The following is a 23,066-nucleotide window of genomic DNA, read 5'->3' on the forward strand; positions in this document are numbered from 1 at the left end:
GGACCTCGGGGAAGATCAGTTTGGATTCTGTAGAAATGTTGGAACATGCAAGGCAATACTGACCCTACGACTTATCTTAGAAGATAGATTAAGGAAAGGGCAAACCTATGTTTCTTGTATTTGTAGACTTTAGAGAAAGCTTTTGACAATGTTGACTGGAATACTCTTTCAAATTCTGAAGGTGGCAGGGGTAAAATACAGGGAGAAAAAGGCTATTTACAATTTGTACAGAAACCTGATGGCAGTAATAAGAGTTGGGGGACATGAAAGAGAAGCAGTGGTTGGGAAGGGAGTGAGACAGGGTTGTAGCCTCTGCCCGATGTTATTCAATCTGTATATTGAGCAAGCAGTGAAGGAAACAAAAGAAAAATGTGGAGTAGGAATTAAAATCCATGGAGAAGAAATAAAAACTCTGAGGTTCGCCGATGACATAGTAATTCTGTCAAAGACAGCAAAAGACTTGGAAGGGCAGTCGAATGGAATAGACAGTGTTTTGAAAGGAGGATATAAGTTGAACATCAACGAAAGCAAAACGAGGATAATGGAATGTAGTTGAATTAACTAGAGTGATGCTGAGGGAATTAGATTAGGAAGTGACACTTAAAGTAGTAAATGAGTTTTACTATTTGGGGAACAAAATAAATGATGATGGTCGAAGTCGAGAGGGTTTAAAATGTAGAGTGGCAATGGCAAGAAAAGCGTTTCTGAAGAAGAGAAATTTGTTAACATAGAGTATAGATTTAAGTGTCAGGAAGTCGTTTCTGAAAGTATTTGTAGTGGCAGACCAAGAGATGAATACACTAAGCAGATTCTGAAGGATGTAGGTTGCAGTAAGTACTGGGAGATGAAGCAGCTTGCACAGGATATAGTAGCATGGAGAGCTGCATCAAACCAGTCTCTGGACTGAAGACCACAACGAAAACAAGAGGTTTTAATGTCGTTTGTTTTGACAACTGATGCACCATACAATCTCAGGATAAATGCCCTATATCTTGGGTCACAGTTGTATTGTGTTCACTTTTGCATACATTACATGTCATAAGAACTAAAAGGGATTAGTGTTGTGTTGGAAAGATGAGGATTGTATCGTCTAGTTGCTACCTTATATGGCTCATTGTTGTGCCACATGGTGCAATGTGTTTCAGTAGTTGAACGCTGCTGGTTGACTAGTCATTGACTCGTAGTCCTGGGGGAAAAAAAAAAAAAAAATCTATTCACTTGAGTTTATGAGCAACTGCATAGTTTAAAATGGTTTTGAATACATGTGGCAGACTTGATAAAATGGTTGTTACAATGGTTCAGTTGGAACCTGGATAACTTTGTGTATAAAATGCCTATTTTCTGTCCTTAATTCTGTACCATACAGTTAAAATATCATCAGCTTTTGGTGAGGAGTTAAATTTGTTTCTGTAAATGTCTGCTTGTTTTTATTTTATCCCTGTACTAACTTCTTGCTTACGATTTGCAATTATGCTTTTGGAGTGGCGGATTTAGTGGTTATTACTTCGTGCCTTCGGAAGTAAGTGGCACAGTTTCACAAGTTGTCATTTACATAGCAGCTCTTCTCAAGATGGGTATTGTTATTTTAAGCCAGGAATGATTTTTATTTATTTTTTCTCTCATATTTTTTTAACATTTGTTTCATTACTTCACCATTTTTGCAACTGAGATCACTATTATGATACATTTTCATTCATTCGGTTTCCCTGTGGTCTGTTAATCTTCCTGTAATTTGCCATTTGCATCGTAGTCTTGCTCCTGTTTCTGTCATCCTCATAGTCATTCTTGTGCTAACATTGATACTTACATGTTTGTATTCACCTTTATTGGTATTCCGAAAGGTCGCTAACGTCTTCAAAATTACTTTGCTATTTTTCTGGTCGGTGTTCCTTAGGGCCAGTGGTAAAAGAAAAAAAAACATTTTCCACATGGGGAAGCCTTATATGTTTCTGCAGATGAGTCCTGTCCATTTTTCTACTATATACTGTGCTATATTTGAACATTATGAACAATGTAATTGTCCTTTATCGAACAATGGGAAATCCAGGATGGAATGTAACAATATTATGACAAGGAAAGTTACTGTTCAAACAATTTCGGGCTTGTAGCCGGTCGTCGTTAAATACTTCGCACAATATTTCAACTGGGCACCTGCCAGTCATCTTCAGGTGAGCCGTTGCAGACTGACGAAAACTTCCTCCGTTCCACAATATATAGCGTACTGTAACTATTCTGCGCATGCGTCAAAAACTTGATAGATGAAGCACATTGCCCGCCGGCAGCACCCTCGCTGTTGGAATAGCGGAACTCAGTCGCCCTTTGCGTTGCTGTTTGCCACGGCTGCCGACGCACTCTGTCATCTTCGATTTGAGCAAGTCGTGGAGATGATGGGATTCCATGCACTGTCCAGCTGGTAGCTGCTGTCACGGTTTAACAGATTCTCTGCCAGTCGTATTTCTACGGATTCTTCAATAATGGAGTCCCAGAAAGACGTCGCTGTGGACAAAATCCTTGTTTTCTCATACTCCAATGAATGTCCAGTAGAAATACAATGTTCAGCAATAGCGGACTTGCTTGGTTGAAAAGGCGAGTGTAACGTTGATGTTCAGTGCAGCGTTCTTTCTCGGTGCATGTGGTTTGACCTATGTAAGCCATACCACATTGGCACGGTATCTTGTAAATTCCGGCCTTTCGTAGTAACAGATTGTCCTTAACTGATCCCACAAGGTCTGTAATCTTAGATGGTGGGCAGAAAACCACTTTTACCTGAAATTTTCGGAGGATTCTTGCTATTTTAAACTAAGTGTTGCCAACGAAAGGAACAAAAGCTAAAGGTTGTTCCAGCATGTTCTCCTCTTTATTTACTTTCTGCTTCTTAGTTTTAACTTTTAGTGCCCTGTTAATCTGCTGGATGGAATACCCATTTTCGCTGAATCCTGTCTTTATATGGGCGAGTTCTTGAGATAAGCTATCTTGATCTGAGACAGTATGAGCTCTACGAACAAGTGTTTTAAGCAAACTCATGGTTTGCGATGGGTAATGGCAACTCGATGCTTGCAGGTACAAATCAGTATGAGTGGGTTTCCGGTAAACTGAATGCCCTAGAGAACCATCATTCTTCCTTCGAACCAGGACATCCAAGAAAGGCAAACCACCATCTTTCTCGATTTCCATGGTGAACAGGATGTTGCTATGAATGGAGTTGAGGTGATGTAGAAACTCCGTTAATTTATCTTCTCCATGAGGCCACACTATGAAAGTGTCATCCACATACCGCCAAAAAAACTTGGTTTCAGGGCAGCTGATTCAAGCACTCTCTCTTCAAAATCCTCCATAAAAAGGTTGGCCACCAGATGAGACAGGAGGAAAGAGCGTGGCTGAACAAAGCAGTGATATCAACAGGAAACATGTTACCAATCAGTGTCAAAGAATCTGCAAGAGGAACTTTTGTAAGAAGTGAGACCACATAAAAATTTGCTAGAAGGTCTACACTGCTAAGACGAAAAGCCCTCAGTCTATTGATAAAATCAGCTGAGTTTCGTATGTGATGTGAGCACTTGCCTACGAAAGGTCTCGGTAAGGAAGCGAGGTGTTTAGCTTAATCATATGTAGGAGCTCCAATGTTGCTCACTATTGGACGCAGAGGAACATCCTCTTTATGAATCTTTGGAAGTCCATACAGTCAGGTACACAACCATGTGGTCTTAACCTCTTGATGGTCTCTTGCAGTAAGGAGGAGGAATTTTTATAGTGCTGAAGTTTTCCGTTGCACACGTCCTGTAGGATCGTAATCAATCCTCCTATAGGTAGAGTCACTTAGCAGACCATACATCTTATCTTTATACACACCACGAGGTAACAAAACAGTTGCATTACCTTTGTCAGCTTTCGGTACCACTACGTCAGGGTCCTCTTATCAGATTTCGTAATGCAGCCCTTTCTGCAGAGGTTAAATTACTGCGTTGAGTAGGAGCCTTCAACAGAGCGTGGCAAGTTTCCCTTCTTCTTTTGTCTGCAGCATCCAAAGGAAGACGTCGTACAGCTTCTTCAACACCACTCAAAATACTTATTAATGGCGGTGCTGTAGGTGTAGGTGCAAAATTGAGTCCCTTGCTTAATACAGACAGCGTTGCGTCGTCCAAATTCTTCTCCGTGAGATTGACAACGGAACGTCGTATCATTATCCCTTCTGGCAACGGCTCCTGTGGCAACAGGTGATCAAATTTTGATATCTGCCATCAATTAGCATCTTCTTTTTTTCCAATCTTTTGATGAACTGCAGCCCAACCTAGAATGACAGGGTGTGCACTTCGTCTGTCATGTACATACAGGACGAACAGAAAAGATTTGTCTTGGCTTTCGAGTGTGATACATTGCCTGAGGAGGTCAAGGTAATAATATAACGGTGTGATGTGATACGTTATGTTCCTTCTCCTTTGATGTGCTTCAGGTATATGAAGTTTGGACATAGGTCTTCCCCTTGCACTGCTGCCCCTGTCTGCAGAGATTGTGCATGTCTGCTGCATGCGAACATTCCATGTGGCCCTCCCCCACACCTGTGATACCTGTGTAAACTGCGGTGAGCTCCACTCTCCCTGCTCATCAGATTGATACATTTCGAAGCATGAGAATAAAATCCAGGAGTGTAAGATCGTAGACAAGCTCACATAGCAAGCAGCCAGAAGTAAATATGAGGGTCTTAATGCCAGACAAATGATACTGTCTTAATGCTTCAGCTGCAATGTCAATGACTTCTCTGTCAAAGGTGCCTTCTTCTGTTGCGCCTCTTATAGTAGGCCCTCAGCCGCTTGCTGATACCTGTCCCCAAGGTGACACCGATCCTGATCTTCCAGCCGTAGGCACCTCATCCTTCTCTAGCTAGGAAGAGGTCCCTCGGGACTCTACATTCCACAGCTCCTGCTGGTCCATAGCCAGATACTGAAGGCCGATGTCTGTCAGTCTTGTTGTCCATCCTCTGTCCCTGAAACCAGTTCAGGGAATCGTTCTCAGTTTTTGTCATATAAGTACAAGGAGGACAAAAAGAAGTCCTCTGAGACAAAGGAAACAAGACTCTGCATGTATTCCTTCTGTGCCCAGGGTGGAGATCCCAGTGGCTCCAGAGACAACAGATCTCCCAAGGCAATGTGCCCCAGAACCTATGTCAGTGGATCACCTGACATCTCAACTGGTGGCAGTACATGACCCTGGGTTATAACCTGCCTTTTCCACCTTTTTATTCTCTTTTTCATTTCTTTGTTTTAACACCTTGTCTTGATCGATTTTATAACAACTTGTCTGTGCTGTCTTTTTTCTGACAAGGGAACTTCCCCATCGCACCCCCCTCAGATTTAGTTATAAGTTGGCACAGTGGATAGGCCATGAAAAACTGAAAACAGACCAATCGAGAAAACAGGAAGAAGTTGTGTGGAAATATGAAAAAAATAAGCAAAATATACAAGCTGAGTAGTCTATGCGCAAGATAGGCAGCATCAAGGATAGTGTAAGCCCAGCAACACCGTGGTCCCGTGGTTAGCGTGAGCAGCTGTAGAACAAAAGGCCCTTGGTTAAAGTCTTCCCTCGAGTGAAAAGTTTAATTTTTTATTTTCAGACAATTCATTTGTTGCAGTTTATGTGACAAACTCTTATGTTTTCATCACTTTTGGGAGTGATTATCACACCCACAAAAAAACCTAAATCGGACAAGGTAGAAGAATCTTTTTACCCATTCGCCAAGTGCACAAGTTAGGTGGATCGACAACATATTCCTGTCATGTGACGCACATGCCGTATAGAATATAGCAGACGTGTTTTCCTGTGGAGGAATCGGTTAGCATATGAGCTTGCGATCAAATGTTTTCGGTTCCCATTGGAGGGGCACGTCCATTCGTCTACTAACCGCACGGTTTTGCGGTGCAGTCGCAAAACACAGACACCAAACTTATTAAGTGGACAGAGACATCAATGAACGAACAGACAGATCATAACTTTGCCAAAAACGCTAACCACGAGACCACGGCCCTCCGGAGCTCATACTCTTCTTGATGCTGCCTATCTTCCGCATGGACTACTCAGTTTGTATATTTTGGTTATTTTTTCATAGTTCCACCCAACTTCTTCCCGTTTTCTCGATTTATCTGTGTTCATTTTTTCGTGGCCTATCCATCGTGCCAACTTATAACTAAATGTGAGGGGGGTGCGCTGGGGAGGTTCCCTTGTGAGCTCTTATCTCTTTTTTTTTATTGTGTTACTTACGCTTAGTCATTCCAGGATTAGCTTTTGCCTCCTGCAATGCCCTTTACAAATGAAGGGACTGCTGACCTTTTAGTTTAGTCCTGTTCACTCAAAACCAAGCAAACGAATATCCCCACCTCTCCCCCCCCCCACCTCACCCCCCCGCACCTCTCCCCCACCACCTCACCCCCCCACACCTCTCCCCCCGCACCTCTCCCCCCGCACCTCTCCCCCCGCACCTCTCCCCCCGCACCTCTCCCCCCCGCACCTCTCCCCCCCGCACCTCTCCCCCCCGCACCTCTCCCCCCCGCACCTCTCCCCCCCGCACCTCTCCCCCCCGCACCTCTCCCCCCCGCACCTCTCCCCCCCGCACCTCTCCCCCCCGCACCTCTCCCCCCCGCACCTCTCCCCCCCGCACCTCTCCCCCCCGCACCTCTCCCCCCCGCACCTCTCCCCCCCGCACCTCTCCCCCCCCGCACCTCTCCCCCCCCGCACCTCTCCCCCCCGCACCTCTCCCCCCCGCACCTCTCCCCCCCGCACCTCTCCCCCCCGCACCTCTCCCCCCCGCACCTCTCCCCCCCGCACCTCTCCCCCCCGCACCTCTCCCCCCCGCACCTCTCCCCCCCGCACCTCTCCCCCCCGCACCTCTCCCCCCCGCACCTCTCCCCCCCGCACCTCTCCCCCCCGCACCTCTCCCCCCCGCACCTCTCCCCCCCGCACCTCTCCCCCCCGCACCTCTCCCCCCCGCACCTCTCCCCCCCCGCACCTCTCCCCCCCCGCACCTCTCCCCCCCCGCACCTCTCCCCCCCCGCACCTCTCCCCCCCCGCACCTCCCCCCCCCCGCACATCCCCCCCCACCTCTCCCCCCCCGCACCTCTCCCCCCCCGCACCTCTCCCCCCCCGCACCTCTCCCCCCCGCACCTCTCCCCCCCGCACCTCTCCCCCCCGCACCTCTCCCCCCCGCACCTCTCCCCCCCGCACCTCTCCCCCCCGCACCTCTCCCCCCCGCACCTCTCCCCCCCGCACCTCTCCCCCCCGCACCTCTCCCCCCCCGCACCTCTCCCCCCCCGCACCTCTCCCCCCCCCCGCACCTCTCCCCCCCCGCACCTCTCCCCCCCCGCACCTCTCCCCCCCCGCACCCATCCCCCCCCACGCACCCCTCACCCCCACGCACCCCTTCCCACCCGCGCCTCCCCCCCGCATATCCCCCCCCGCATATCCCCCCCCGCATAACCCCCCCCCGCATATCTCCCCCCGCATATCTTCCCCCCCCGCATATCTTCCCCCCCCCCCGCATATCTTCCCCCCCCCCGCATATCTTCCCCCCCCCCGCATATCTCCCCCCCCCCCGCATATCTCCCCCCCCCGCATATCTTCCCCCCCCCCCCCGCATATCTTCCCCCCCCCGCATATCTTCCCCCCCCCCGCGTATCTTCCCCCCCCCCGCGTATCTTCCCCCCCCCCGCGTATCTTCCCCCCCGCGTATCTTCCCCCCCCCCGCGTATCTTCCCCCCCCGCGTATCTTCCCCCCCCGCGTATCTTCCCCCCCCCGCGTATCTTCCCCCCGCGCATCACCCCCCCGCTCATCTCCCCCCCGCCGCGCGATCCTCTCGCCCCCCCCCCGCCGCGCGATCCTCTCGCCCCCCCCCCCCCGCCGCGCGATCCTCTCGCCCCCCCCCGCCGCGCGATCCTCTCGCCCCCCCCCCCGCCGCGCGATCCTCTCGCCCCCCCCCCCCGCCGCGCGATCTTCTCGCCCCCCCCCCCCGCCGCGCGATCTTCTCGCCCCCCCCCCCCGCCGCGCGATCCTCTCGCCCCCCCCCCCCCCGCCGCGCGATCCTCTCGCCCCCCCCCCCCGCCGCGCGATCCTCTCGCCCCCCCCCCCCCGCCGCGCGATCCTCTCGCCCCCCCCCCCCCGCCGCGCGATCCTCTCGCCCCCCCCCCCCGCCGCGCGATCCTCTCGCCCCCCCCCCCCGCCGCGCGATCCTCTCGCCCCCCCCCCGCCGCGCGATCCTCTCGCCCCCCCCCCCGCCGCGCGATCCTCTCGCCCCCCCCCCGCCGCGCGATCCTCTCGCCCCCCCCCGCCGCGCGATCCTCTCGCGCCCCCCCCGCCGCGCCGCGCGCGCGCCTCTCGCGCCCCCCCCACCCCCGCCGCGCCGCGCGCGCGCCTCTCGCGCCCCCCCCCACCCCCGCCGCGCCTCTCGCGCCCCCCCACCCCCGCCGCGCCTCTCGCGCCCCCCCCCCCGCCCCCGCCGCGCCGCGCGCGCGCCTCTCGCGCCCCCGCCGCGCCGCGCGCGCGCCTCTCGCGCCCCCGCCGCGCCGCGCGCGCGCCTCTCGCGCCCCCGCCGCGCCGCGCGCGCGCCTCTCGCGCCCCCGCCGCGCCGCGCGCGCGCCTCTCGCGCCCCCGCCGCGCCGCGCGCGCGCCTCTCGCGCCCCCGCCGCGCCGCGCGCGCGCCTCTCGCGCCCCCGCCGCGCCGCGCGCGCGCCTCTCGCGCCCCCGCCGCGCCGCGCGCGCGCCTCTCGCGCCCCCGCCGCGCCGCGCGCGCGCCTCTCGCGCCCCCGCCGCGCCGCGCGCGCGCCTCTCGCGCCCCCGCCGCGCCGCGCGCGCGCCTCTCGCGCCCCCGCCGCGCCGCGCGCGCGCCTCTCGCGCCCCCCCCCCACCCCCGCCGCGCCGCGCGCGCGCCTCTCGCGCCCCCCCCCCCCCCACCCCCGCCGCGCCGCGCGCGCGCCTCTCGCGCCCCCCCCCCCCCCACCCCCGCCGCGCCGCGCGCGCGCCTCTCGCGCCCCCCCCCCCCCACCCCCGCCGCGCCGCGCGCGCGCCTCTCGCGCCCCCCCCCCCCCCACCCCCGCCGCGCCGCGCGCAATATATAAAACAATTGAAGACGTTGAAATGTTAACATCTGCTGCAGACAAGAAGAAGAATACTATAAAATCTGTTGCTGCACACTCTCTACTGGATGGACCAGCAGTCTTCTGTGGGTGCAGACTGAATTTCAGCATTGACATCAATGATTCCTTCACACATGGCAACGGATGGTTAACCGTCGCTATTGTACGAGGTGGTTCTGGAGTTCCAAATGTAGGCGGCCTCGAAAGTTTTGTGGACCGTGATGTCATCGCATACAGAACCTATCATGTTACTGAAAATGCTAATAAAGATTTCGGCAAATCTACCTATATGTCAACTAATGAAACTGTATTTATTTGGGTCAAAGGCAAAGGTACCTGTGAATATGTAAAGTTTGTTGGTGATTGTACATTGTATTTTCATAAATAAAGTGATTTGTAGCGTAGCTGAGAACCGGACAAGTGTACATCTAGAATCTGTCGGCATAGAGCGAGAACAGCATGTTACGTCAGCTCTCTGAGCGCTTGACCTTTGACCCCGGCCGATAAGGCCTGCCAACGCCATCTTGGCAGCGCGCCAGCGGCAGACTTAGCGCTCAGCCGACGGGCGCACTCTAGTGTGACTAGTGCGCCCGTCCGGGATAACGCGCCGCTGGCACAGTGAAATTTTCTAAGTTCTTATCAAGGTCACGCGCCAGCGCGCTACTATAAAAGTGAGCGATCTCCGCCCAGCGGCTCATTCGCGCTGCTGCTGCTGCACAGGCAACTGCATTGAACGCTGCCAAGATGCCTTATTACAGAAGATATCGTCGTCGTGCAAGACATACAATATATAAAACAATATATAAAACGCCTCTACTCCCTCGCGCGCCTCTACTCCCCCGCGTGCCTCTACCCCCCCCCTCACCTCCCTCTTTTTCAACCACTTCTGGAACCCCTCTCTTTTGCCCCTCTCTCCCCCTCGTCCTCCCTATATTTCTCTTCTCACCCTACATTCTCATCTCTCTTTCTCTTTGTACTCCCCCCTTCTCTGCTTACCCTCGCCCCCCTCTCCCTGTCCTCCTTACAACCCTGCTGCTACCCTACCCTGATTACTCTATGGGAAGAGGGCAGGCCAGATGCCTGGGAGTGAAGTAATTTATCCAATACTTAGTACATACTTTAACTGATGGGATACTTTTACTGCAGTAAAGCAGTTATTTTTGTGGAATATATTGAAGATAAGTTTGGAGAAGCCAAGTCTTTTTTCGGAAAATGTACAATGTATTTCTGTTGATTAAACACTGCTTTGAATGTGGTCCAAGCTCTTATCTTCCACACGGACCCTAACCTCCAGGCAAGAGGCTACAGGCTAATCTCTAGCGGCAAGGTGTACATTTTGTTGAATGCATTCAAAAACTTCCCAAGGATAGTCAAACAGATAAATGTGCCTTTATCTTAGCCTTTGAAGGGAATATCCTTTCAGAAAAAGTTCGTCGTGGTGTACATGTGTGATGTGAATCCTTAGATCCCGCCACCCGTGAAGTCCTTGTGATGCTTACGGTTTGGTCGTAAGTCATCCTGCACGGTGGACCCAAAATGTGGCAACTGCAGATGATCGCCATGAAGGTAGTCCTTGTGAACAATCATCTTTGTATGTCAGTTGCACAGAACACCATCCTCTATATTTATTGGTTTGCCCAGTCTTCAAGAAAGAAAAGAATCTATTGACCGTGTATTGTATACTTAGGCACTAAAAAAAGATGAACACCTACATCATCTTGATATGATGGCCAATTGTGCATAAGTAGCAGCCATAACCCCCCCCCCCCCCCCACTACCTCAGTATGCTCCAAACTAGTTTTTCCACAACCCTCATCTCTTCTCTTGTGGTCTCCACAGCACCATCTTTGGGAACGTCTTCCCGCATCTGCCTGGAGAAGCGGCTTCCTCCTTCAGCATCTACTGGTGACAGGACTCTCCTTCAGACTCCTTGCCCTGGAAATCCAAAGATCAGAGGCCCAATGGCTGAAGGAACCAAGGCGTTTGGGTCCCAGAGCAGCCTGCTGTTTACTCATCCCCACACTAATTATGGTAGGCCTTTGCAAAAACCTCAGTCACCAAAGGCTAAGAAGAAGAAGAAAAAGAACAACAAGAATAGGGACAAGGCTACTCCACTGATGCAGGAGGTGCCATATACCCTACACACTCCAATTCTAAATTGGTGCTCATTGATGTTATTCCATTGTTACCAGTGACAGGCAGTGAACGTGGGACACGACTGATCCTCCTGGCTCCTTCAGCCTAACCTGGAAACCCGTAACATGACCATTCAGTAGAAATGTAAGGGATGCTGCTGTCATCTACCAGAACTACACAACCTTTATTTGCTCTGGAACCATGCTGGCCCTGGAGGACATCTGATGGGAGTTCGTACATTGATTTTCACAGATGTAGTTGATGAGTGGCTTCCCCTTTGTGCCACACTGGAAGCAATAGCAGTGTAGGTGCAGATGACCTCAGTGGTCGCCACTTGCAGTGTTTATCTCCAGCCAGGCCACTTACTTCCCTTGAGTTGACTACCTTAATCCAACAAAGTCCACCTTTCTCCTATACTGGAACCTCAATGTGCACCACTCCCTGTAGAGGAGCCTTCTTATGACCAGCTTCTTACCAATCATGATCTGTCTCCCCTTAATGATGGTACTCCTACCTGTTTCAGTACTGACCTTGCATCTTTTCAGTTGTTGACCTAATAATCTCTTCCTCTAGTCTTGTTGTTTGACTGCATTGATCACTGCATGACAGTCTTCTTGACAATGATCACTTTCTTGCCACTGCCAGATGGGCTGGCTACCATGTTGGGTGCATTGAAGAGCTAACTGGCAGTTGTATGCCTCTGCTCTTATGTTTACCTCTTCCCCAATGAGTTCAGTTGAAACAGCTGTTCTCCTTTCTACAGGTCTCATCCATTGCCAGCCGGTGCCACGGAGGACCAGACAAATTGCAATAGCTATTCAGAGCCACTGAAGAACCTTGAAGTGTTTCCATCAACATCCTTCACAGACCAACCCAATCACTTTTGAGTGAATTCTTGTTAAGGCTCACTATATAATAGACACAGGAAGACGGAATGCCGGGAGTGCTACGTCTTTCTATCATGGTTTCTGCCAGTTCGAGGGAAAAAATCTACTATTATAACAAAATATTTAATTCTGTGGTAATCAAAATACCTTTGGGTAAAAAAGATAATAAATCAGCTTAATGCAATTGTTAACATCTGATTTGGATAAGAACTGGGTGAAGTACATTTAAAAACAGTGATAACAAACGTAAAATTGTGCTATATCCTCCACATATTAGTTATGGGTAATAGTTGCACAAAGTTTCACAGGCTGCAAAATATTAACATTCCAGTAGAATGGAAGGTGCAGTTACCAAGCTAAAGAGATGATGTTCCATAAATCATATGAAAATCTTTAATCACATTAACTTGTGTTAAAATGCAAAGTACAAAGCCTTTTCTTATACTGGCAAAACACTGGAATTAAAGGATGAACTCAGGGGACTGTTATATGGCATAAACTAAGCTTGTAAAGCAAAGTTATAGGCATGGAGAACACACAGGTAAAACTGTACAAAAGTTAATTAAAAAGTGTGTCCACAGTGACAAAACACCTAACAATATTCTTGTGCTATTCATAAAACTTCATATAAAGGAAGGGAAAGAATGCAGTGAGTTTATAATCAGATCATAAAACGTGAAAAGATTCACAGATAGAATGTGGTTCTGCGCGACAGAAGTGCGTGCACTGTTTGACTGACAGGAGACGAGCACGTGGCTGGTCAGGCACAGAAGTGTGACGTCGACAGACCTCAATGGCCGTTCTCTCTAGCGGGGTGACGGAGGGGGTATCTTCTGTGGCGTAACGCACGTCTTGCGGGAGGGGAAAGAGCGGAGAGGTAAATGCGAGGGATGAGGAATGGCGAGAGGGGAGAAGGGTAAGTGGCAGTGGGACTTTCGGCACAGCTGGAGGTGTGTACCGGCGGTATAATGCAAAGTACGCATAAAAACAGAGAAAGACAGTGCTGGCTAACAGGCGGTCAGACACTGGTAATGATCCACACAGAGCGACACCATATTTGTACATGTAGAGATCCTAACTGTTATAGGACAAAACCAAATGCATGGTGGCACAGTAAAAAACATTTGAGGAGGCTCAGTTAAGATCGTTAGTACAATACTTGCACTAACCCTTAAACAGATATTGGACGACAGAGTGCATTTCAGTGTTGATTTTCAACAAACACAAAATTCAGAAAACGCTGAAGTAACAGGGTGAGCTAAAAAAAACTGGTGCCTCATTTTCTAAACACACGGTGGGGCACCTTATCCAAATGGTAGCAGTGTCAATATCCGTGCTCGCTCGTAACATCCTCAATTCGTCAATAAATTACTTTGTAAGAAGTAGGGTGAATAATAACGAAACTTGTGTTTCCCTGGGTGAAGTCCCTATCTCGCTTACTGCCCTACAGCGAGAGGGTAGCACACTTCTTCTCAACTTCAGGGATGCATTCAGCTCTTCTCTATTGAGTAGATAACTCAGATGCTTCATTTAGCAAGGATTTCCATGAAAATGCGTATTGTAGTGAGCACGCAAAGGGTTTACGGAAGGTAGTGTGGTGGTACTGTACTTCATACGAGGCTCAGAAGTGCAAAGCGCTACCAACCTAAATGACTGTTCACGGGCAGACACCTCATAACGGCCGGCTTTGTTATGGCGATGCATTTCTGTTTCGCGTTCCGTCAGCTGGTGGTCACTTGCCTCTGAACTCCACTCGGAATTATAGTCTGATTAGCGGGCAGGAGAGTGAAAAAACTCGCTATCATTTTTAATCTTAGGCAGCTTGAAAGAAAATAGAGAAATAAATGCTACTAAAACTTCAGTAGACTTAGCTCATCTCATCTGCAAAAGAGTGGGAACAGTGGAGTATTAGTTGCACAAGTTAGATGAAAATTCGAAGTATCACAATCTATTGAACAAGAAAAGACAAATAGAATGGACAATGCAAGGAGGGGCTCCACTTTCTATGTTTGACAACAAAACGAAACGTTCGACAACGTAGGCTTGTAAAAAGTAGTGCTTTAGTAGGGTAAACTTGATGCATTCTTTCGAAAGGCAAAACAAAATCATTGTCAATAAAGGAGATCTAAAAGCCGTGCGGGATTAGCCGAGCGGTCTGAGGCAATACAGTCGTGCACTGTGCGGCTGGTCCCAGCGGAGGTTTGAGTCCTCCGTCGGGCATAGGCGTGGGTGTGTTTGTCCTTAGGATAAGTTAGGTGAAGTAGTGTGTAAGCTTAGGGACTGATGACTTCAGCAGTTAAGTCCCATAAGATATTTGAAACGGCAATAAAAACTAAATGAGCAGCGATAGAAATACACCGTTTGTTGCAATATGCTTGGGACAACAGTACATTTTCAGGCGGACAAACTTTCGAAATTACAGTAGTTACAATTTTCAACAACAGATGGCGCTGCAAGTGATGTGAAAGATATAGAAGACAACGCAGTCTGTGGGTGCGCCATTCTGTACGTCGCCTTTCTGCTGTAAGCGTGTGCTGTTCACAACGTGCAAGTGTGCTGTAGACAACATGGTTTATTCCTTAGAACAGAGGATTTTTCTAGTGTTGGAATTCCACCGCCTAGAACACAGTGTTGTTGCAACAAGACGAAATTTTCAACGGAGGTTTAATGTAACCAAAGGACCGAAAAGTGATACAATAAAGGATCTGTTTGAAAAATTTCAACGGACTGGAAACGTGCTGGAAAGGTAGGGCGACCGCGTACGGCAACCACAGAGGGCAACGCGCAGATAGTGCAGCAGGTGATCCAACAGTGGCCTCGGGTTTCCGTTCGCCGTGTTGCAGCTGCGGTGTAAATGACGCCAACGTCCACGTATCGTCTCATGCGCCAGAGTTTACACCTCTATCCATACAAAATTCAAACGTGTCAACCCCTCAGCGCCGCTACCATTGCTGCACGAGAGACATTCACTAACGATATAGTGCACAGGATTGATGACGGCGATATGCATGTGGGCAGCATTTGGTTTACTGACGAAGCTTATTTTTACCTGGACGGCTTCGTCAATAAACAGAACTGGCGCATATGGGGAACCGAACAGCCCCATGTTGCAGTCCCATCGTCCCTGCATCCTCAAAAAGTACTGGTCTGGGCTGCCATTTCTTCCAAAGGAATCATTGGCCCATTTTTCAGATCTGAAACGATTACTGCATCACGCTATCTGGACATTCTTCGTGAATTTGTGGCGGTACAAACTGCCTTAGACAACACTGCGAACACCTCGTGGTTTATGCAAGATGGTGCCCGGCCACATCGCACGGCCGACGTCTTTAATTTCCTGAATGTCTCTCGTGAATTGGGCTACCCAAAACATACAGGAGGCGGTGTGAATTGGCCTCCCTATTCGCCAGACATGAACCCCTGTGACTTCTTTCTGTGGGGACACTTGAAAGACCAGGTGTACCGCCAGAATCCAGAAACAATTGAACAGCTGAAGCAGTACATCTCATCTGCATGTGAAGCCATTCCGCCAGACACGTTGTCAAAGGTTTCGGGTAATTTCATTCAGAGACTGCGCCATATTATTGCTACGCATGGTGGATATGTGGAAAATATCGTACTATAGAGTTTCCCAGACCGCAGCGCCATCTGTTGTTGAAAATTGTAACTACTGTAATTTCGAAAGTTTGTCTGCCTGAAAATGTACTGTTGTCCCAGGCATATTGCAACAAACGGTGTATTTCTATCGCTGCTCGTTTAGTTTTTATTGCCGTTTCAAATATACCGGTCATTTTTGAAACACCCTGTATAAATATGTCTGCTTGTGTCTGTATATGTGTGGATGGATATATATATCTGTGTGTGTGTGTGTGTGTGTGTGTGTGTGTGTGTGTGTGTGTGTGTGCGCGCGCGCGCGCGCGCGCGCGCGCGAGTGTATACCAAGTTCACCACAGGATCAACTTAACCAACACTTTTTCGCCTTTTTTCATACCAGATCTCCAGTTGCTTTCTAGTTCACCTTTATCTCTCCCCATATATTTCTATCTTTCATTTTCATTTCAACCTCATGTTAAACTTTCCACCATCTAATACCATGTCACCCTCACAACAGCCCCACAACGACCCCATTAAGTTTTATTTACATTCCATCCGCAAACATGCCTTCACCCTAGCCAGATTACGCTCGCATATTCTATTTTCTCAGGCTTGTCTGACATAGTTCCCATCTCTGGCTGCAACTTGGTCTTTAAATATGTCTGCTTGTGTCTGTATATGTGTGGATGGATATGTGTGTGTGTGTGTGTGTGTGTGTGTGTGTGTGTGTGTGTGTGTGTGTGTGTGTGTGTGTGTGGGAGTGTATACCCGTCCCTTTTTCCCCCTAAGGTAAGTCTTTCCACTCCCGGGACTGGAATGACTCCTTACCCTCTCCCTTAAAACCCACATCCTTTCGTCCTTCCCTCTCCTTCCCTCTTTCCTGATGAGGCAACAGTTTGTTGCGAAAGCTTGAATTTTGTGTGTATGTTTGTGTCCATTTGTGTGTCTGTCGACCTGCCAACACTTTCATTTGGTAAGTCACATCATCTTTGTTTTTAGGTATATTTTTCCTACGTGGAATTTTTCCTTCTATTATATATATATATATATATATATATATATATATATATATATATATATATATATATATATATGAATATAATAGAGGGAAACATTCCACGTGGGAAAAATATATCTAAAAAGAAAGATGATGAAACTTACCAAACAAAAGCGCTGGCAGGTCGATAGACACACAAACAAACACAAACATACACACAAAATTCTAGCTTTCGCAACCAATGGTTGCCTCGTCAGGAAAGAGGGAAGGAGAAGGCAAGACAAAAGGATATGGGTTTTAAGGGAGAGGGTAAGGAGTCATTCCAATCCCGGGAGCGGAAAGACTTACCTTAGGGGGAAAAAAGGACAGGTATACACTCACACACACACACACACACACACACATATCCATCCACACATACACAGACACAAGCAGACATTTGTAAAGGCAAAGAGTTTGGGCAGAGATGTCAGTCGGGGCGGATGTACAGAGGCAAAGATGAAGTTGAAGGTGAGGTATGAGCGGCGGCAAATTGAAATTAGAAATTAGCGGAGATTGAGGCCTGGCGGATAGCGAGAAGAAAGGATATGCTGAAGGGCAAGTTCCCATCTCTGGAGTTCTCACAGGTTGGTGTTAGTGGGAAGTATCCAGATAACCTGGACGGTGTAACACTGTGCCAAGATGTGCTGGCCATGCACCAAGGCATGTTTAGCCACAGGGTGATCCTCATTACCAACAAACACTGTCTGCCTGTGTCCATTCATGCGAATGGACAGTTTGTTGCTGGTCATTCCCACATAGAACGCTTCACAGTGTAGGCAGGTCAGTTGGTAAATCACGTGGGTGCTTTCACACGTGGCTCTGCCTTTGATCGTGTACACCTTCCGGGTTACAGGACTGGAATAGGTGGTGGTGGGAGGGTGCATGGGACAGGTTTTACACCGGGGGCGGTTACAGGGGTAGGAGCCAGAGGGTAGGGAAGGTGGTTTGGGGATTTCATAGGGATGAACTAAGAGGTTGCGAAGGTTAGGTGGACGGCGGAAAGACACTCTTGGTGGAGTGGGGAGGATTTCATGAAGGATGGATCTCATTTCAGGGCAGGATTTGAGGAAGTCGTATCCCTGCTGGAGAGCCACATTCAGAATCTGATCCAGTCCCGGAAAGTATCCTGTCACAAGTGGGGCACTTTTGGGGTTCTTCTGTGGAAGGTTCCGGGTTTGAGGAGATGAGGATGTGGCTCTGGTTATTTGCTTCTGTACCAGGTCGGGAGGGTAGTTACGGGATGCAAAAGCTGTTTTCAGGTTGTTGGTGTAATGGTTCAAGGATTCCGGACTGGAGCAGATTCGTTTGCCATGAAGACCTAGGCTGTAGGGAAGGGACCGTTTGATGTGGAATGGGTGGCAGCTGTCATAATGGAGGTACTGTTGCTTGTTGGTGGGTTTAATGTGGACGGACGTGTGAAGCTGGCCATTGGACAGGTGGAGGTCAACGTCAAGGAAAGTGGCATGGGATTTGGAGTAGGACCAGGTGAATCTGATGGAACCAAAGGAGTTAAGGTTGGAGAGGAAATTCTGGAGTTCTTCTTCACTGTGAGTCCAGATCATGAAAATGTCATCAATAAATCTGTACCAAACTTTGGGTTGGCAGGCCTGGGTAACCAAGAAGGCTTCCTCTAAGCGACCCATGAATAGGTTGGCGTACGAGGGGGCCATCCTGGTACCCATGGCTGTTCCCTTTAATTGTTGGTATGTCTGGCCTTCAAAAGTGAAGAAGTTGTGGGTCAGGATGAAGCTGGCTAAGGTAATGAGGAAAGAGGTTTTAGGTAGGGCGGCAGGTGATCGGCGTGAAAGGAAGTGCTCCATCGCAGCGAGGCCCTGGACATGCGGAATATTTGTGTATAAGGAAGTGGCATCAATGGTTACAAGGATGGTCTCCGGGGGTAACAGACTGGGTAGGGATTCCAGGCGTTTGAGAAAGTGGTTGGTGTCTTTGATGAAGGATGGGAGACTGCATGTAATGGGTTGAAGGTGTTGATCTACGTAGGCAGAGGTACGTTCTGTGGGGGCTTGGTAACCAGCTACAATGGGACGGCCGGGATGATTGGGTTTGTGAATTTTGGGAAGAAGGTAGAAGGTAGAGGTGCGGGGTGTTGGTGGGGTTAGGAGGTTGATGGAGTCGGGTGAAAGGTTTTGTAGGGGGCCTAAGGTTCTGAGGATTCCTTGAAGCTCCGCCTGGACATCAGGAATGGGATTGCCTTGGCAAACTTTGTAAGTAGTGTTGTCTGAAAGCTGACGCAGTCCCTCAGCCACATACTCCCGACGATCAAGTACCACAGTTGTGGAACCCTTGTCCGCCGGAAGAATGACGATGGATCGGTCAGCCTTCAGATCACGGATAGCCTGGGCTTCAGCAGTGGTGATGTTGGGAGTAGGATTAAGGTTTTTTAAGAAGGATTGAGAGGCAAGGCTGGAAGTCAGAAATTCCTGGAAGGTTAGGAGAGGGTGATTTTGAGGAAGAGGAGGTGGGTCCCGCTGTGACGGAGGACGGAACTGTTCCAGGCATGGTTCAATTTGGATAGTGTATTGGGGAGTTGGATCATTAGGAGTAGGATTAGGATCATTTTTCTTCGTGGCAAAGTGATATTTCCAGCAGAGAGTACGGGTGTAGGACAGTAAATCTTTGACGAGGGCTGTTTGGTTAAATCTGGGAGTGTGGCTGAAGGTGAGGCCTTTGGATAGGACAGAGGTTTCGGATTGGGAGAGAGGTTTGGAGGAAAGGTTAACTACTGAATTGGGGTGTTGTGGTTCCAGATTGCGTTGATTGGAATTTTGAGGTTTTGGAGGGAGTGGAGCTGGAAGTGGGAGATAGAGTAGATGGGAGAGACTGGGTTTGTGTGCAATGAGAGGAGGTTGAGGTTTGCTGGAAAGGTTGTGAAGGGTGAGTGAGTTGCCTTTCCGGAGGTGGGAAACCAGGAGATTGGATAGTTTTTTAAGCTGGTTACCAAGCCCCCTCCGAACGCATCTCTGCCTACGTAGATCAACACCTTCAACCCATTACATGCAGTCTCCCCCAACCACTTTCTCAAACGCCTGGAATCCCTACCCAGTCTGTTACCCCCGGAGACCATCCTTGTAACCATTGATGCCACTTCCTTATACACAAATATTCCGCATGTCCAGGGCCTCGCTGCGATGGAGCACTTCCTTTCACGCTGATCACCTGCCGCCCTACCTAAAACCTCTTTCCTCATTACCTTAGCCAGCTTCATCCTGACCCACAACTTCTTCACTTTTGAAGGCCAGACATACCAACAATTAAAGGGAACAGCCATGGGTACCAGGATGGCCCCCTCGTACGCCAACCTATTCATGGGTCGCTTAGAGGAAGCCTTCTAGGTTACCCAGGCCTGCCAACCCAAAGTTTGGTACAGATTTATTGATGACATTTTCATGATCTGGACTCACAGTGAAGAAGAACTCCAGAATTTCCTCTCCAACCTTAACTCCTTTGGTTCCATCAGATTCACCTGGTCCTACTCCAAATCCCATGCCACTTTCCTTGACGTTGACCTCCACCTGTCCAATGGCCAGCTTCACACGTCCGTCCACATTAAACCCACCAACAAGCAACAGTACCTCCATTATGACAGCTGCCACCCATTCCACATCAAACGGTCCCTTCCCTACAGCCTAGGTCTTCATGGCAAACGAATCTGCTCCAGTCCGGAATCCTTGAACCATTACACCAACAACCTGAAAACAGCTTTTGCATCCCGTAACTACCCTCCCGACCTGGTACAGAAGCAAATAACCAGAGCCACATCCTCATCTCCTCAAACCCGGAACCTTCCGCAGAAGAACCCCAAAAGTGCCCCACTTGTGACAGGATACTTTCCGGGACTGGATCAGATTCTGAATGTGGCTCTCCAGCAGGGATACGACTTCCTCAAATCCTGCCCTGAAATGAGATCCATCCTTCATGAAATCCTCCCCACTCCACCAAGAGTGTCTTTCCGCCGTCCACCTAACCTTCGCAACCTCTTAGTTTATCCCTATGAAATCCCCAAACCACCTTCCCTACCCTCTGGCTCCTACCCCTGTAACCGCCCCCGGTGTAAAACCTGTCCCATGCACCCTCCCACCACCACCTATTCCAGTCCTGTAACCCGGAAGGTGTACACGATCAAAGGCAGAGCCACGTGTGAAAGCACCCACGTGATTTACCAACTGACCTGCCTACACTGTGAAGCGTTCTATGTGGGAATGACCAGCAACAAACTGTCCATTCGCATGAATGGACACAGGCAGACAGTGTTTGTTGGTAATGAGGATCACCCTGTGGCTAAACATGCCTTGGTGCATGGCCAGCACATCTTGGCACAGTGTTACACCGTCCGGGTTATCTGGATACTTCCCACTAACACCAACCTGTGAGAACTCCGGAGATGGGAACTTGCCCTTCAGCATATCCTTTCTTCTCGCTATCCGCCAGGCCTCAATCTCCGCTAATTTCTAATTTCAATTTGCCGCCGCTCATACCTCACCTTCAACTTCATCTTTGCCTCTGTACATCCGCCCCGACTGACATCTCTGCCCAAACTCTTTGCCTTTACAAATGTCTGCTTGTGTCTGTGTATGTGTGGATGGATATGTGTGTGTGTGTGTGTGTGTGTGAGTGTATACCTGTCCTTTTTTCCCCCTAAGGTAAGTCTTTCCGCTCCCGGGATTGGAATGACTCCTTACCCTCTCCCTTAAAACCCATATCCTTTTGTCTTGCCTTCTCCTTCCCTCTTTCCTGACGAGGCAACCATTGGTTGCGAAAGCTAGAATTTTGTGTGTATGTTTGTGTTTGTTTGTGTGTCTATCGACCTGCCAGCGCTTTTGTTTGGTAAGTTTCATCATCTTTCTTTATATATATATATATATATATATATATATATATATATATATATATATATATATATATATATATATATATATGAGAGAGACTGTGAGTTTTGGGAAGAGATACAAGACTTAGGGAGCCAACTCTGGGGAAAAGTGTGGATGTTCCAACACTTAATAGTGAAGATCTCTCAGGTTCCCATTTCCCAAAACACTTGGGTGGACAGGTGCATTTTTTTCCTCAAAGCCCTCATTCTTTTGCATCCAGATTAATTTGGTTAGAATGATATTTTTGGAGATGGCTAATTAACATAATTCCTTTTGCATCTAAAAAATCCTCTGCTATGATCATTTCTGCTGACTTCGTCTTCTCTGGAGCTGACGAACCAGCATCTGCCCAATGTTTTGATTTTTTGCGTTTGTTCTGGTGTGTAGTGGTGAATCCATATTTCATCCATTGTTATTTACCAAAACAGACAACCCCTTTTGTTTTTACATCATTCCAAACAGTGTTCCAAAAATTATTGTAAGAATTTTTTTCTGATTTGCTGTGAGCTGATACAGCAGTCATCTTCCCTAAAACTTACTCGTGTGCAATTCTTCATGCAGAATGTAACTGGCAAGTTCTTTTGTAATTTACAATCTTGTCAGTTATATGCAGCTACAAACACCAGTCTTTCAAAATCATATTGTGCAGTTTTTCGACAAATTGTGATAAGAATTCATGCAAGAAAGTTGCATCGACCAGAAATGTAGCAACAAGTCACACAGGCTGCTGTAGGCAGGATTAGGTGAGAGGCAGGGTTTCTTGCCTGTTTCTGTCCTCACTGCAAATTGACATTTTTTTCAGCTATGTATGTGCTATCCAAGACAGAGAAAGTAGGCCAATGTGCTTGGTCAAAAGCTCTTGTTGTCACAACCACACAATATTTGGAGTCCCATCATCTGGTCTGGTGGCTGAGGACTTCCGGCATAAGAAGTCACACTCATTCTGCCAATGACCTTGTCAAAGAGGGTGGAGGAGCTGCATTAAAGACACGTAACGTGTATCCACAGGACCTGTGGCCTGTAATTGAAGAAGTCATGATGTTTTCTCCTTTAGCAAAAGATTCCAGAATAGTGCCTCATTCCGATCTCAAGCAGGGAACTGCCAAGGGGGAGGTTACCGTGAGAAAAAGATTGAATACTCAATGAAATAATAACATTCTATTAATTGGGGCATGGAATGTCAGAAGCTTGAACATGGTAGAGAAACTAGAAACTCTGAACTGGGAAATGCAAAGGCTCAATCTAGATATAGTAGGGGTCAGTGAAGTGAAGTGGAAAGAAGACAAAGATTTATGGTCATATGAGTATAGGGTAATATCAACAGCAGCAGAAAATGGTATAACGTGAGTCGGATTCATTATGAGCAGGAGGGTAGAGCAGAGAATGTGTTACTGTGAACAGTTC

At 49.0% G+C, this 23,066-nt stretch overlaps 1 protein-coding gene across 1 annotated transcript; it reads right to left on the bottom strand.

Annotated features, from left to right (window-relative positions):
- Nucleotides 1-1,141: 1,141 nt before the first annotated feature.
- LOC126092708 (circumsporozoite protein-like) lies at nt 1,142-10,834 on the bottom strand. The gene is made up of 3 exons (XM_049908431.1): nt 10,830-10,834; nt 8,375-8,840; nt 1,142-1,186 (listed from the first exon to the last, which is right to left on the bottom strand). Exons 1-3 carry the CDS (start codon nt 10,832-10,834, stop codon nt 1,142-1,144), a joined length of 516 nt encoding a protein of 171 aa, XP_049764388.1.
- Between the last annotated feature and the right edge of the window lie 12,232 nt (nt 10,835-23,066).

This window comes from Schistocerca cancellata, chromosome 7 (genome assembly GCF_023864275.1).
Source record: "Schistocerca cancellata isolate TAMUIC-IGC-003103 chromosome 7, iqSchCanc2.1, whole genome shotgun sequence".
NCBI classification, from domain to species: domain Eukaryota; kingdom Metazoa; phylum Arthropoda; class Insecta; order Orthoptera; family Acrididae; genus Schistocerca; species Schistocerca cancellata.